The sequence below is a fragment of the Ursus maritimus genome, unplaced genomic scaffold (genome assembly GCF_017311325.1).
Source record: "Ursus maritimus isolate PB19 unplaced genomic scaffold, ASM1731132v1 scaffold_21, whole genome shotgun sequence".
NCBI classification, from domain to species: domain Eukaryota; kingdom Metazoa; phylum Chordata; class Mammalia; order Carnivora; family Ursidae; genus Ursus; species Ursus maritimus.
This window is the reverse complement of record NW_024424564.1, coordinates 8607638-8621725: the sequence shown is the minus strand read 5'-3', so window position 1 is coordinate 8621725 and position 14088 is coordinate 8607638. Positions and strand designations below refer to the sequence as shown.

At 42.7% G+C, this 14088-nt stretch overlaps 1 protein-coding gene and 1 long non-coding RNA gene across 4 annotated transcripts in view; one reads left to right on the top strand and one right to left on the bottom strand.

Moving 5' to 3' along the window:
• LOC103656850 overlaps positions 1–14088 on the top strand; it is a 43189-nt gene that overhangs the window by 23566 nt on the left and 5535 nt on the right. The window contains exon 3 of one of the 2 annotated variants that reach the window (XR_005836668.1): positions 1713–2259. This is a non-coding gene — a long non-coding RNA (uncharacterized LOC103656850). Of the gene's footprint in view, positions 1–1712; positions 4009–14088 lie in introns of those variants that run through there. The other variant, XR_005836669.1, reaches the window with a different exon arrangement.
• IRAK3 (interleukin 1 receptor associated kinase 3) overlaps positions 11618–14088 on the bottom strand; it is a 47887-nt gene continuing 45416 nt past the window's right edge. For both annotated transcript variants that reach the window (XM_040637231.1, XM_040637232.1), the window contains one exon: positions 11618–13251. In XM_040637231.1, the coding sequence (XP_040493165.1) occupies positions 12736–13251 (516 nt within the window). In that variant the 3' untranslated portion in view covers positions 11618–12735. The remainder of the gene's footprint in view (positions 13252–14088) is intronic.

Sequence of the window (14088 nt, the reverse complement as noted above, 5' to 3'; positions counted from 1 at the left end):
TAGGCTAGATCATAAATGGTATATAAGGATGTACCTAGCTGAAGGTAGGGTGGGGAGAGGAGAGCATTCCAGACAGTTGGACCAGCATATGCTAAGGTATGGAAATGAGAAGGGACATGGTATGCTTTAGGAATCATGACAAATTTAGTGGGACTAGAAGAAAAGATACAAAATCAATGGAAAGGAGCAGGAAGGAGGTTGGGATTTATGCTAGGTAATCTGGAACCAGTTTATGCAAATCACTATCCTATTTAAAGGAGCTTGGATTGTATCTTGTATTCAAAATAGAGAAACATATGTTTGAAAGTGAGATAAAATCAGTCAATTGGATCTATTCGTAAAGACTTTTTATTTTTATTTTTTTAAGATTTTATTTATTTATTTATCAGAGAGAGAGAGAGAGCACAAGCAGGGGGAGTGGCAGGCAGAGGGAGAAGCAGGCTCTGAGCAAGGAGCCTGATGTGGGACTCAGTCCCAGAACCCCAGGATCATGACCTGAGCCAAAGGCAAATGCTTAACCCACTGAGCCACCCAGGCGTCCCTCCTGAAGATTTTTAATTACTGGAAAGACATTAAGCTGAAAGAGGATACTCGGTGAAGTCCCTTGTGGTTCTGAAGGTGACTTTCTCCTGTAGAGCACTTCTTATCAACAACTTTGTGGATAAAGTAACTTCATCAAACTGGCCAATAATGCAGTAAAAATGAGCTAAAAGTTTGGATGACTGAATTAAAAATTTGAAGGACTAGCTAATTCAAAAATTCTAAACATTCTAAAAATGTTCCTTGAACATCTAATACGTTTCAGGAAACTTTCTAAGTGCTGGGGATCTAGTGGTGAACATGCCAAAGTCCTTGGCTTTATGGAATTTTTATTCTAGGGAAGAAAATTGATGATAAACAAGTAAGCGTAGAATAGAGTGTCATGCACTGACAACGTGAATTGAAGGAAACGGATACATTGTCAGAGGGGAGGGGGAGTAATGGCAGAGAGAAGTTCTGGGGAAAGAGAGTTCCAGGCAGAGGAACAGCAAATGCACAAGTCCTGAGGTGGGAGCAGGGTTGGCATGCAAACAGGCTAGCGTGGCTGCGGCTGACGGACAACGGGGAGAGTGATCAGAAATGGAGTCAGGCGGGGGCCTCCTCAAGATGCTGGATCAGTGATTGAAGACGAACAAGACGGCCCTGAACCATAACGTCTATGAAGTCATCTAAAAATAGTTGGACAGTGTTAGGACAATAAAAATATAATAAGCTCTGGGTTTTATTTTGTGAAAATCAAACACACAAGGAAGAGATGAAGGAGATATATGCTATCAACAGTTTACGTGAAAAAGATCTCAAGATCCACAAGCTGTGTGAGAGCTGGTATGAAGTGATGGCTTTCACACACGTGCGTACCCACACTTAGCACCAACTTGGACTAAAGTAACAGAAGTATACCCGAATTAAATAACAGAATAAACTAATATTCTTTTTACATACAGTATTTAAAGTCTTACATTTGATTTGGTATGATAAATTTTAAGAGCGCTATTGATGATTTTAAATGTTTCCCATTATTCAATGACAAGGATGCTGAGAACAATAAAAATACCAACTCTCTCTCTCTTTTTTTTTTTTTTTTTGGCTTCTCATCTTGTCAGTGCTGATCTGTGCTTATTCATGTATTCATGTATTTACGTATATATGTACTTACTCTACACCCAACGTAGGACTCGAACTCACAACCCTGAGATCAAGAGTCATATGCTCCCCCGACTGAGCCAGCCAGCTGCCCCCTGAGCTCTGCTAATTGAAGACTCTTAGATCTGAAGTGAGAAATGATCCCATGTGGACACGATGGTTTTACCAACCAGGAGGTCAAGACTGTCATTTTGGGCTCCGCGTACCCCTGAGCCAAGAAGAAAGAGGTAGATTCTTACACCGGGTGCGGGTATTGACTGTAGCTCTCCAGGGAGGAGATGAGACTGGTGAGCACAGGGAGGACAGGAAGGCTTACGACTGGAATCCGGGGACTCTGCCTACTAGCCGTCCCACATCCAGTGATGAAAGCTAGCACGCAGTCATAGTGCTCCTGAAGACCGCTGACGACTCACGCCCTTCAGGGATGGAGGCTTGGTGCCCACCATCAGGGAGGGGACCCTGCACAACAAACATGCTGGCCAAGGCCCCAGGGAACGTGGAAGGAGAATGACATTGCAGCCTGTGACAAATTACAGAAACAAAGCCTAGAGCAGCCGTGCTGGTTTCCCTTGTGTGGTATGTATTTGTGTACATTCACCAATTACTGATTTTCCCTCTCTCTTCCCCTATAGTATGTAAGAAATGTTGGTGGTGGTTGTCTTTATTCTTAGAAAATTTAGGCAGAAGATAGATTAAAGTCACCTGGAGGAGACAGAGATCAGGACTGATGAGATCCTGTGCCTCCTCTTTTGAAAGAGTGAGAGCATCTTCAATTATTTAAGGGATATTTGTGCGATACCGTGATTGTTACTGGAGGTTTTAATGTAAGGTAGAAGGGTGAGAGTAAGTGCTGGAGAGCCAAAGGGCAGGATTTATCTGTTCTTGCCCTTCCTTGATTTCCTTGGTAGGTTAGAGAAAACTGCATCTCCTGGATGCCCCCGACAGCTAGCGCCTCACTATGGACCATAGAAGAACGGGAGAAGCCTTTTCTTTCTCTGCTTCTTACTGGGCCCCTGGCAGTAACATAGGAGCTGCACAGGCGGTGGTCTGATCCACGTTCCTGCTTTCCTCTGTGGCGGCCCCGTTCCAGAAGCATCAGCAGCAAGCTCTCTGCAGCCTCCACAGAACAGCAGTCATGGGCTCTTAATTACACCTTTTCTCTTTTTTCTCCTGCATCCGTAACTGTGAGAATGGCTTCCTGTATTTACTAGTCTCTGGATAACCTCACATTTTCCCTTTTTTTTTTTTTCTCTTCTAGCCTTTCCAACCCTTTGATCACCAATTCCCAATATTAAATTCCATCTGTTTGAAATAACTAGTAGGGGTTCTATCTCTCCATAAGGACAAACACTGATACAGATGAACCCATGGCTTAACCTATGCAAAGAAAAACACAGAATAGACGAGGAGGAAAGGATGGTCATTGACAGGCCAGGAAAAACTGGAGAGATTAGATGATAGGATGTCTTTATCAAGTCCAGGACGACAGCCTACGGTTTCTGATGTGTAGCAGCTTCAGGTAAGAATGGGGCCCAGAGTGTGCCTTGGAGATAGTGGCCGAAGTAGAGCGGAGGTGTAGTTTCACTGGATTGATGAGATCGTTTAACTATGATGCTGGGTCGCTGCTTGGTTCATTCAAATGGCCATTGACACAAGGACCAATGATGCTGGGATATGAGATAGGGAGAGAGGTGAGGACGTGTCAGACCATGCCTTCTAAAATATGGTAATAATTTTTTTATTAGAGAAATATCTTTTATTTATTTATGTATTTATTTCATTTATTTATTTGATTTATTTCAGAGAGAGAGTGTGTGTGAGTGGAGGGAGGGGCAGAGAGAGAGAGGGAGAGAAATCCGCAAGCGGACCCCCTGCCAAGGACAGAGCCAGCCCTGGCCCGACCCCAGGACCCTGAGATCATGACCTGATCAAGAGCTGGATGCTTCACTGGATGAGCCCCCCAGGCGCCCCTAGAGAAATACCTTTTAACAGCCAAGACAGGATACCAGTAATCACACGAATTATTTCCCCCTCTTCAAACTGCTAGACAAATGCATAATGAAAATGTCAGAGATTGCCCTGCGTCCTGTCTCAAGCAACAGCCTTAGAGCTGCTGGCAGTGACTTAATATAAACATGCATACTTGGCTTTCTGAGCATGCTGGAATCTTACATTCTCCTCCGGGGTACATACAATAAAAATAATAAAGGTCACAGATTAATATTTGCTCTCTGCTAAAGTCAACACAGCTCTTGAAGAAAAAAAATCCTGAAAAAAAAAAACACCCCATGCTACAAACGTAAAATAAAAAGAAATATCACAAGATCCGATGTTTAATGGTCCAGCAAGTGCACTATAATTAGCCGATACGCTTTCAGAATGACATGAAATTATCAGTAGTGAATAATGGGATTAAGAAGAAGAGTACCAGAAGTTACGCATGCTTCTCCCAAATGTACTGTCAGAATGACTTCATTTTACAGTATATTTCTGTACTAGATGCCTTAACATCTCTCTCTTTTTTTTTTGAGAGAGAGAGAGAGAAAGAGAGAGAGAGCATGTGTGCACATGCATGAGAAGGGGGGAGGGACAGAGGGCGAGGAAGAGAGAAAATCTCAAGCAGGCTCCACGCCCAGTACAGAGCCCGATGCAGGGCTCCCATTCACTACCCCGAGATCAAGACCTGACCCAAAATCAAAAGTCGGAAGCTTAACTGAGTGAGCCACCCAGGCGCCCCCCTTAGCCTCTCTTTTGCTGTTATCTTTGCAGTGATGGTACAGGGGTATTACCTGGCATTTCTCTTCCAGGAAACACAAAAAGAGCAGCAGCACATTCATTTGGTTTCAAGAGAACAAAATTTGTGGCCAGCACTAATTAATCTTTTAGCTGGATTTGCCTAGGAAGTGTTTTTATCATATTTACACCCTCTGTTACTCATGCTCACAGAACAGTCCCTCCAGATAGAATGCATTAGAATTGGTATTTCACCCTGGAGTCCACTTTGCTACTTCCCTTTATAATTAATGTATTGTGGGCCCCATTAGCATTGTTACATAGGCTCCAGCTCTACCTGCTGGAGAAAAACACTATATTCAGTCACATGTCCTCTCCGCTGTGGCAAGTTTTATTTTCAACTGATAACTACAGCCCCGAGTCTGCTGAATTCAGCAAGTTAAAAATTTTACGTAGTCTAAAAAGGGATAGTGGGACACAAGTCTGAGGAATGGATACACATGGTTAAAAATCTCTCTCTCCAAAGATCTTTTAATTTTTTTTTTAATTTAACCGCAGGCTACTCCTTGAGGTACTGATTTATAAGTATAGAGCTTAAGGGTAATTTTTAAAGATTTTACTAAAATCAACTAATATTTAATTATAAAGCATTGTCAGCTGTGCACTGTGATTTGTTCTCCACTCTTCTGTATTTCAGCTTGTCTGGGTTTTGCATCTTGGATTGCTTTTCTGTAAGTCCTCTCAAAACTTGTTATTCAGGGGATTCCAGACAGGTCTACATGGGGGCTTTAGCCGCTAAGATTGGCAGACAGAAATAATAAAGGGCAATGGACTAGAAGATTACTGGTAGTTGCCAGTTGTTATCAGAGGCGCAACGAAAGCAAAGAGCCAGGCAGATGTAGAAATGTACAGAATATTTTTTCCAAAATAAAAATAGCTTTATTATTTTCTGGTAACAGAAATGATACATGCTCATTATAAAAATTTCAAACACATAAAAGTCTAAAGAAAGTAAAGATCACCCAAGTACCATAGCCTGGAAAGAGACATCATTTTTGGCAAAGATCTCTAAAGGATATTTAGGCCGTTTCCAAAGTTTGTTGTTGTTGTTGTTTTTAAGATTTATTTATTTATTTGAGAGAGAGAGAGAAAATAAGCAGGAGGGGCAGAGGGAGAGGGAGAGAATCTCAAGCAGGGCTTGATTTCGCAACCTTGAGATCATGACTTGAGCCAAAATCAAGAGTCAGACGCTTAACCAACTGTGCCACCCAGGCTCCCCCCCAAAAAGTTTTAATATCATAAACATCATAAAGTACTTACTTGCCCTCATGTTTACATACTTGTGTAATTTTTATTCATTAGGATAAAGTCTAAACAAATTGCTGGGCAAAAGTATCGTTTACATTTTTGATACATAGTGCCAAATTTGATACATACTGTCTTCTAGAAAAGTTGTACTAATTTTCACTCCTGCCAAGAGTGAACAAGAATGCCCCTTTGCATGACTGGATTAAGAAGTTGTGGTCCATATATACAATGGAATATTACTCAGCTATCAGAAAGAACGAGTTCTCAACATTTGCTACAACATGGACAGCACTGGAGGAGATAATGCTAAGTGAAATAAGTCAAGCAGAGAAAGACAACTATCATATGATTTCTCTCATCTATGGAACATAAGAACTAGGATGATCGGTAGGGGAAGAAAGGGATAAAGAAAGGGGGGGTAATCAGAAGGGGGAATGAAACATGAGAGACTATGGACTATGAGAAACAAACTGAGGACTTCAGAGGGGAGGGGGGTGGGGGAATGGGATAGACGGGTGATGGGTAGTAAGGAGGGCACGTATTGCATGGTGCACTGGGTGTTATACACAACTAATGAATCATCGAGCCTTACATCGGAAACCGGGGATGTACTGTATGGTGACTAACATAATATAATAAAAAATCATTTAAAAAATAAAAATAAAAAAAATAAAAGGAAAGACCTAAAAAAAAAAAAAAAAAAAAGAATGCCCCTTTGCTCACATTCTTGTCAACTACTTTAATATTAATTTGCCAACCTGGGAGGATACAATTAATACAAATAAAATAATAAACACGTATATTTATTACCATTTATATTTTCAAATGGGTGTGCCGTTAATTTTTAAGTCACCCGTTTTCAGAGCAGATATTTTCCTGCATTTGAATACAGAGTTTTCAGTTTGCATCCCCATTCCAATATTGGTGTGACTCCGGATAAGTGTCCGTTTTCGTGATATCATTTTCCTTGATCTTATAGTAACAGAACCCAGCTCAGTAGGCATTCAAAGCATAAGTGATGAATGCACCTGCCACACGATTAGATTCCTCAGTGTTACTGAGTCTGAATCCCCCACAAGTAAGCTCCGTCTACCTGCTTACCCTCCATTGCAATCAATGTGGCTCTATAGGAAATTTTAAAATTAAGGAGCCAATAAAAAAACTTTGGAAATATTCCCTTGCTATTTATAGAGATAACCACAAAGTTTTCAGTGAGACAGATGACATCAATAAGGCGGCTGTGAAGTGAAGGTCTGGTAGGCAATGCAGATCTCTGGAGCAAAAATGTTTCCCAAGAAACTACTTGCATGTCAAGTTCAATAGACCATCAAATACATACAAATAATTTGACAGAAAGACGGAAACAAAATATGACAAATATCAGTTCATCCCCTATCAAAACGTTGGCTTATCATTGCTTAGAAATGGTTTGGGAGGGGCGCCTGGGTGGCACAGCGGTTAAGCGTCTGCCTTCGGCTCAGCGCGTGATCCCGGCGATCCGGGATCGAGCCCCACATCAGGCTTCTCCGCTAGGAGCCTGCTTCTTCCTCTCCCACTCCCCCTGCTTGTGTTCCCTCTCTCGCTGGCTGTCTCTATCTCTGTCGAATAAATAAATAAATAAAATCTTTTTTAAAAAATGGTTTGGGAATCTTTCCACCATGAAGCAAATTTATAAGCAATGTACACAATGTCTAATTCCTCTTTTCAAAGATATCTCAGATATTAATATTTGATATTAATAACTTTTTATCCATGAATGGCAGAATGGAACCATCTAAGCAAATGAATGCTGGTAGCGTGGATGCTAGAAAGATGCACTTTGGGTGCAAGTAGATGACAGCCTTGATATACTAAATACCAATGATTCGAAGATGTTTTAAAGGACTATTTGGTTCATTCATTTTACAAATAGTTACTGGACCATATTAGGTGCCGGCTACCATGCTAGTTGTTAGAGGTACAAAAAGGAGCAGGATGTAGCCCCTGCCTTCAAGGAAGTTTCAGTTTTGTGGAGAAGAGAGAAGTCAACAATGACATGATGGAGTGATGGGAGGCGAGGTACAAGTAGGGGCTTTAGCGTCCTTAGAAGAAGCCAGTTGAAGATGCCAATAGTAGCCAAATAAATGTCCTGTGGCAATCACAGGTCAGTGGAAGAATAGGGTCTGTTATGATTGCCACAAGGCATGTCACACCGCCTGGCGCACACTAATAGCAAAGCAGCAGCTACCAGGGAGACGCCAGCTGTACGAGAGGATGAGGAGAAACCTCTGTGAATCCCTAGAAGGAGCTGGCGAAGAAGCCAGAGTCTACACTCTGGGATAGCTCAGTGAGGCTGGTCTCCCAGCGCCACCAGGGAGCATTCGAATCAAGATTAAAGTTCTCCCATGGTAGTTTCCTTTCACCCATTCATTCACTTATTCACTGGAACATAAGCTCCGTGAGGGCAGGGATCTTTGTTGGGTGTGATCTTCACTGTGTCCCCAGCTCCCAGAACAGTGCCTGACACAAAGGAAGCTGTTGATAAATATTCATTCAATGAGTGAATGGTTGGATCAGTGAATATATTTAACTCACATCTAAGGACCGTAGAAGTGGGCAACTCTTAACAAAGGAGCGGGATAGTGAAACACGGCAGAAGACCTGGCAAGGCTTGTGTGCTCACTGAACACTTGTGGAATCAATGAATGACTTTCCACATCTATCCCTTTTCATCAGAGCTTGAATCTGGGGGGGGCTTCTTTGTAGTATGGAGTACGAGAAAGAGCGTGGGCCTTGAAATCAGACCTTCAAATCCTGGCTCTTCCAAATCTGGGAGGACCTCAGGTACATTCCTTAATGTTTCTAAGTCTTCTCATCTCTAAAATGGGATTCGGACCTTGGGGATGGCTATGAAGGATAAACAGGAAAAAACACGGAAAGCCCTGGACCCAGCTCCCTTTTTCCTCACCCATCCTTCCAGCCCCAGAGCCAGTGTTGTGCAGAACTCTGTGAGAGCGCTGGGCCCCCAATCCCTGGATGTCCATCCTGGGCCCCCTATGCTAGTTCTACTCCTCTCCCTCTCTCTCTCCAGCAAGCTTCTCCAAAAAGACTTCCTTCCCCTCTCAAAAGTGTGCAGTAACTTCCTCACCCTTTTACTTTCAGTTCCATTGGTTTGGGGTTCAAATAACAGATCTCACCCAACTGTTGAGTGGGCCAGTGGCTTCTCCTTCCTCGGTATCTTAGGAGCCAATGCAGTGCCTTGATGTTGGCAGGTGCTTAATAGATGCTACTCATGGTAACCCTCACTTCCTATACTCACCACACCTCAGGGCATAAAAGCTGTTTTACACAGGCTAACGTACCACCCCATGAAACTATACCATTATGCCGGGAGTCGTGGATCATTGTACCAATTCTCAAGAAGTCAATAAAAGCGATAATGCCAGAAATTCCATGCCTATTTTCAAAAACAACAAAATATTTTCTCTCTGCTTTGGGGCCTTATAAAATGGGACGAAAACCTAACAAGTAAATAGGATCAGCCTGGAGGATTGTCCATGGTGCATTATCAGGATGAAAATGAGTGAAATTCTTTACTAATTCATGTTTGCTGATCAAAGGGAACACCTGGAGCCTCATTCTTGGTTTCTTCGTGTACCCGAGTCTCCACTTCATGAAGCCACGGAGGTGCCCTCTGATTGCCCATAGCAGGATGCAAGATTGAATTCCTACCAATTAACATTTATTAACACACCCACCAGAAGGCAAATCAAGGAGGACTAGATCACTCAGTAGAAGATTCTTTTCATGTCCAGCCACAGTGGCATCTGCTTGCCGTATCATCGCTCAGGTTATTGCCAGCTAATCTGCCTTGCTTTTGTAAGATGTCCAAAGTAGTTATACCCTAGAGCAAGGTGACGTCACCCAAAAAGATTATTGATTAACAATATTTCTAGAGCTCCTACTCCAATTAAGCAAAATCCTAAGTAGTAGGGTAAATATAAAAGAATTTCTAAAAATGTTTACTCTAAAAAAACACACACCTAGATGGAAAAGTAGAATCTGCTGATCCATAGCCACTTGGGAACCCTTTAAAGCGGTGGTTCTCGAAGCAGCAGCAGCGCGAGCAGCACCCGGGAGCCTGTCAGGAAGCCAAATCCCTAACCCCGGAACGACCGCACCAGACCCTGGGCGGGGCCCAGCAATCTGTGTTTCTAACAAGACTTCCACATCGTTTGGATCCACACTGAAGTTTGAGAAACACTGTTTTAAGTCAAATAAGCAAATCGAAAGCAACAGAATTCCAACAGACGACACATGGGCTGAGTGATGGTGTGGGCCCTTGTTAATCACAGCTTCCTTTTTGACCTCTCATTGAAGGTCCCGGGAGGTCCAGATTCAAAGTGAGAAACAGTTTCACATAAAGTCAATTCTTGATTGTCTTGATGACCTCTTTTGAATTATTAGTGGCAACTTCACACAATCCCGGGCTAATTTCCCCAATTCAGCCCAAATACTTTCAGACTATATTTCCAAGATAAGCTAAATCAGCCTCATAATGGCTTACAATATATAAAGCCAAACGTCAAAGGCTTTTATGCTTCTTTCCATTAATGTGTATAATAATCAAGAGTTTCCAAACGAGGACAGGTCACAAGAATTGAAATCATACAAACTCTAGTCCAACCCTTTGCCCCTACTAGTTCCGGCACGTGGGCAGTTTGGGAACATTATCAATCCATGCCATGAACATATGGGGAAGACAGCAAGGGGCGGTCGGGGCCCCTGAGGACCAGCCTGAGCATGACCTCTCCGAGCTGCTTACCTGGGCCTTTATGCGGCCTGCCAGTCAGACTAAGGCTTACTGTGTTTTGAACCTCACCATGAGGCCCTTTTCCCCAGAATTGTAGCTTCATGTTTCTGACTTTGGTCTGTTAACCTGACCCTGATTCCTGAGGACTTCTTTCTTTAATCATTTGTTCTTAAATCTGAACTCCAATCTGACTATGATTAATCCAACCATACTAATTGACAAAGGAAGGAAGGAAGGAAGGAAGGAAGGAAGGAAGGAAGGAAGGAAGGAAGGGAAAAAAACGTGCATGAGCCTAAGCCTTTGATGCATAGAAGACTAGAGGTCTACCCTTTTATTGTAAATGTTCTAGAGAGGGAAATTCCATTAACCCCATGGAAATGGTTTTCTTAGAGTGTTTCTATCCATTGTTATAAAGACAGTCCTTATCCCCACTTTATTCAGCAATGTTTATAGCTGAATTTTTTATTATGTGGCTTATTAGAGATAATTTAATTCAACTTCACTTGTAAGGAAAAAACAGCTCTGTACAGGCTAACATGCTAGGCCTTGAAGAGATGGCCCCTACACACTCGGAATCTGATAGAATAATGTCTCCCCCCCCAACCCCAACCCCCACACCGCCCCTCCTGCACCGCTCCCCCCCACTACCCCACTTCCTTGCAAGATTTCCAAATCCTAATTCCAGAAACCTGTGAATTACTTTATAGGAGAAAAGAGACATGGCAGATGTGATTAAGTTAAGGGTCCTGAGATGCAGAGATTTCTGTGGATTATCTCGGTGGGCTGAACGCAATCACAAGGATCCTTACAAGAGGCAGGAGGGCCAAAGTAAGAGAAAGAGGTGATGAAGAAAAGGTCAATGAGAGAAAGAAAGAAAGAGAAATCTAGATTCAAAGACGCCACATCACTGGAATTGAGGATGAAGAGGCCACGAGTTAAAGAATCCAGGTAGTCTCTAGAAACTAGAAAAGGCAAGGGAATGAATCTCCCCTAGAGCCTCCAGAAAGAATGCCAAAGACTTCTGACCTCCAGAACTGTAAAATAATTAACGTGTATACATATACATACAGACATTTATTTTTTTATTTTTTTATTTTTTTAAAGAAATCTCTACACCCAACGTGGGGCTCAAACTCGCAACTCTGAGATCAGGAGCCGGATGCTCTAACGAATGAGCCAGTCAGGCGCCCCAACTTAGATTGTTTTAACCCACTGTTTGTCATAATTTATTACAGCAACAACAGGACATTAACACAGGTAGTTTACAATCTAGTAAGAGACAGAGGATGGCATGGGCAACTCTGGTACACTTCAGAAAGTCACAAGTATAAAACAGAAACACAAAAACAATGCTATGGAAAATGCTGATGAAGCAAGGACTTCCGACTGGAGAGATTAGGGAAGCTTCGAGGACGACACAGTTCTGCTGGGCCAGGGCGGACTGGGTAGGATTTCAACAGGGGGAGACCCAGTAAACAGGAGAAGGAAAGGCACAGAGTTGGTACGTATAGGATCAAACAAAAAGCTGACATAGGGCCTTGTGACCAGCCATTTTCTCAGAAACAAAAATTACTTGATTAAAATTTCATACATTCTACTCAGGATATAATAGGTCTCTAAGTTTATTTAAAAAATCGTAATAATAGCCAAAAACTATATGATATGTGATCAACTATCCTAAGAGTTTAAATACAGAAATGCAGATCTTGGGCAAGAATCCCCTCTCTACAGAGAACATGTCACAGTCAAGAGCGAATCTGGCTCATTTTCCGGCAGGCAGGCGTGACAGGGATGAACAGAAAAAAATACGAAGTGTTAATTAAAATAAACAAAAAGGTAATTCTTTAAAAAGGCATCGGTTAACATTTACAACTTAGACACGTCCTACAACCTTCGAGAGCCAGCTAAACAGAACGATGGGGTCTAACTGAACCGAACCTACTTAGCAGGCTGGAGCCTCCGAGGGCTCCTGGTGCTGAACAAGACACTAGAATCCAGTCCCTTTCTGGTAGGTCTTTGTTTGTCTGAAGTCAGAGATCATGATCTTAAGTAATTCTGAACAGCTCTAACTTAGCCTAGGTTTAAGCCTAGGAATTGGGAAGGAAGGAATAGCGATGTCCAGATTGTTGACCTGCATTACCCAAATTCACCATCCATAGTCCTGTTAGCATGACTTGTGGTGACAACGTTTTCCAAGATGACACCTGTACTCAGGTCCCTTAGCAATACTTGCTGCCTTCTTTATCTTCTGGTGAAATCGATTCCCTTTTGTACGGTTCACATTCGTTCCAGGAAAATTCGCAGGAACAGCTGGTCTCCACCGGCCTGCTCCTGTAAGAATGGCCTGGAGCTTCCGCAGAAGGCTCCGTACCCGTACCACAGGCCCTTGGGTCCTGGGATAGAGCTGTGTGCTTTGGAGACCAACTTTCTTGACAAGACGAACTGGGCCTGTTGCAGGCATCCTCATTTCTCTCACTGCCTTTCTTTCTGTCAAAGCCCAGAAACGTAACCTCAGACTGGCTACATTCAAATGGAACTTTCTGAGTCGCTCTATCTTTTCTCAAACCTTTATCAGGAGGCGGTGAACGATTATTCTGGTTTTCATCATCTTCCACTGGAATACTTGGTACGTTCTCCAAGAACAGAGGAGAAGGACACCTGAAGGACTTTAGGGAGGTGGGAGGATCCTCAGCAAAATATAAGCTGGCCTGAGTACTTTCGAGAGTGTTCAGGACCTAGTCAACCGGGGAGCAAAGAAACATTTGCGTTAAGCTTCCATAACCTCTCACCTTTTTTCTATCTACCCATTAAGGAATATTTTCTTATTTTCATGAAATAAGTTCAACTACAGAGTTCTGAATGGGAAGGTATTATTCAAGATTAGCTAAACCCTTTCTGTTTCATGAGTAAATTAAAAGACTTGAAGCCAAGAATAAAAGAAAGTGCACTGAAGTAAGTATCGCGAGACCTGAGCTGAGACTTAGATTTGCCACCAACTACTGTGTGACCTGGGGTGAGTCTCTGTACATTTTTTACTTCAACCTTAATAGGTGGAGTACTGGAAAGGGTCAGGGTACAAGGGACCCAATCTGTAGCTGTCAAATGTCAGAATTACCTACAGGAGCTTTCTTAAAATACAGATCCCAGGGCGCCTGGGTGGCACAGCGGTTAAGCGTCTGCCTTCGGCTCACGGCGTGATCCTGGCGTTTATGGGATCGAGCCCCACATCAGGCTCCTCCGCTATGAGCCTGCTTCTTCCTCTCCCACTCCCCCTGCTTGTGTTCCCTCTCTTGCTGGCTGTCTCTCTCTGTCAAATAAATAAATAAAATCTTTAAAAAATAAAATAAAATAAAATACAGATCCCTTGGCCCCAACCTAAAGATCGTCACTGACAAAATATGAAGATAGGGGCCCAGGAATCTGTATTTTATTTTTTTTTTAAAAGATTTTATTTATTTATTCGACAGAGATAGAGACAGCCAGCGAGAGAGGAACACAAGCAGGGGGAGTGGGAGAGGAAGAAGCAGGATCATAGCGGAAGAGCCTGATGTGGGGCTCGATCCCATAACGCC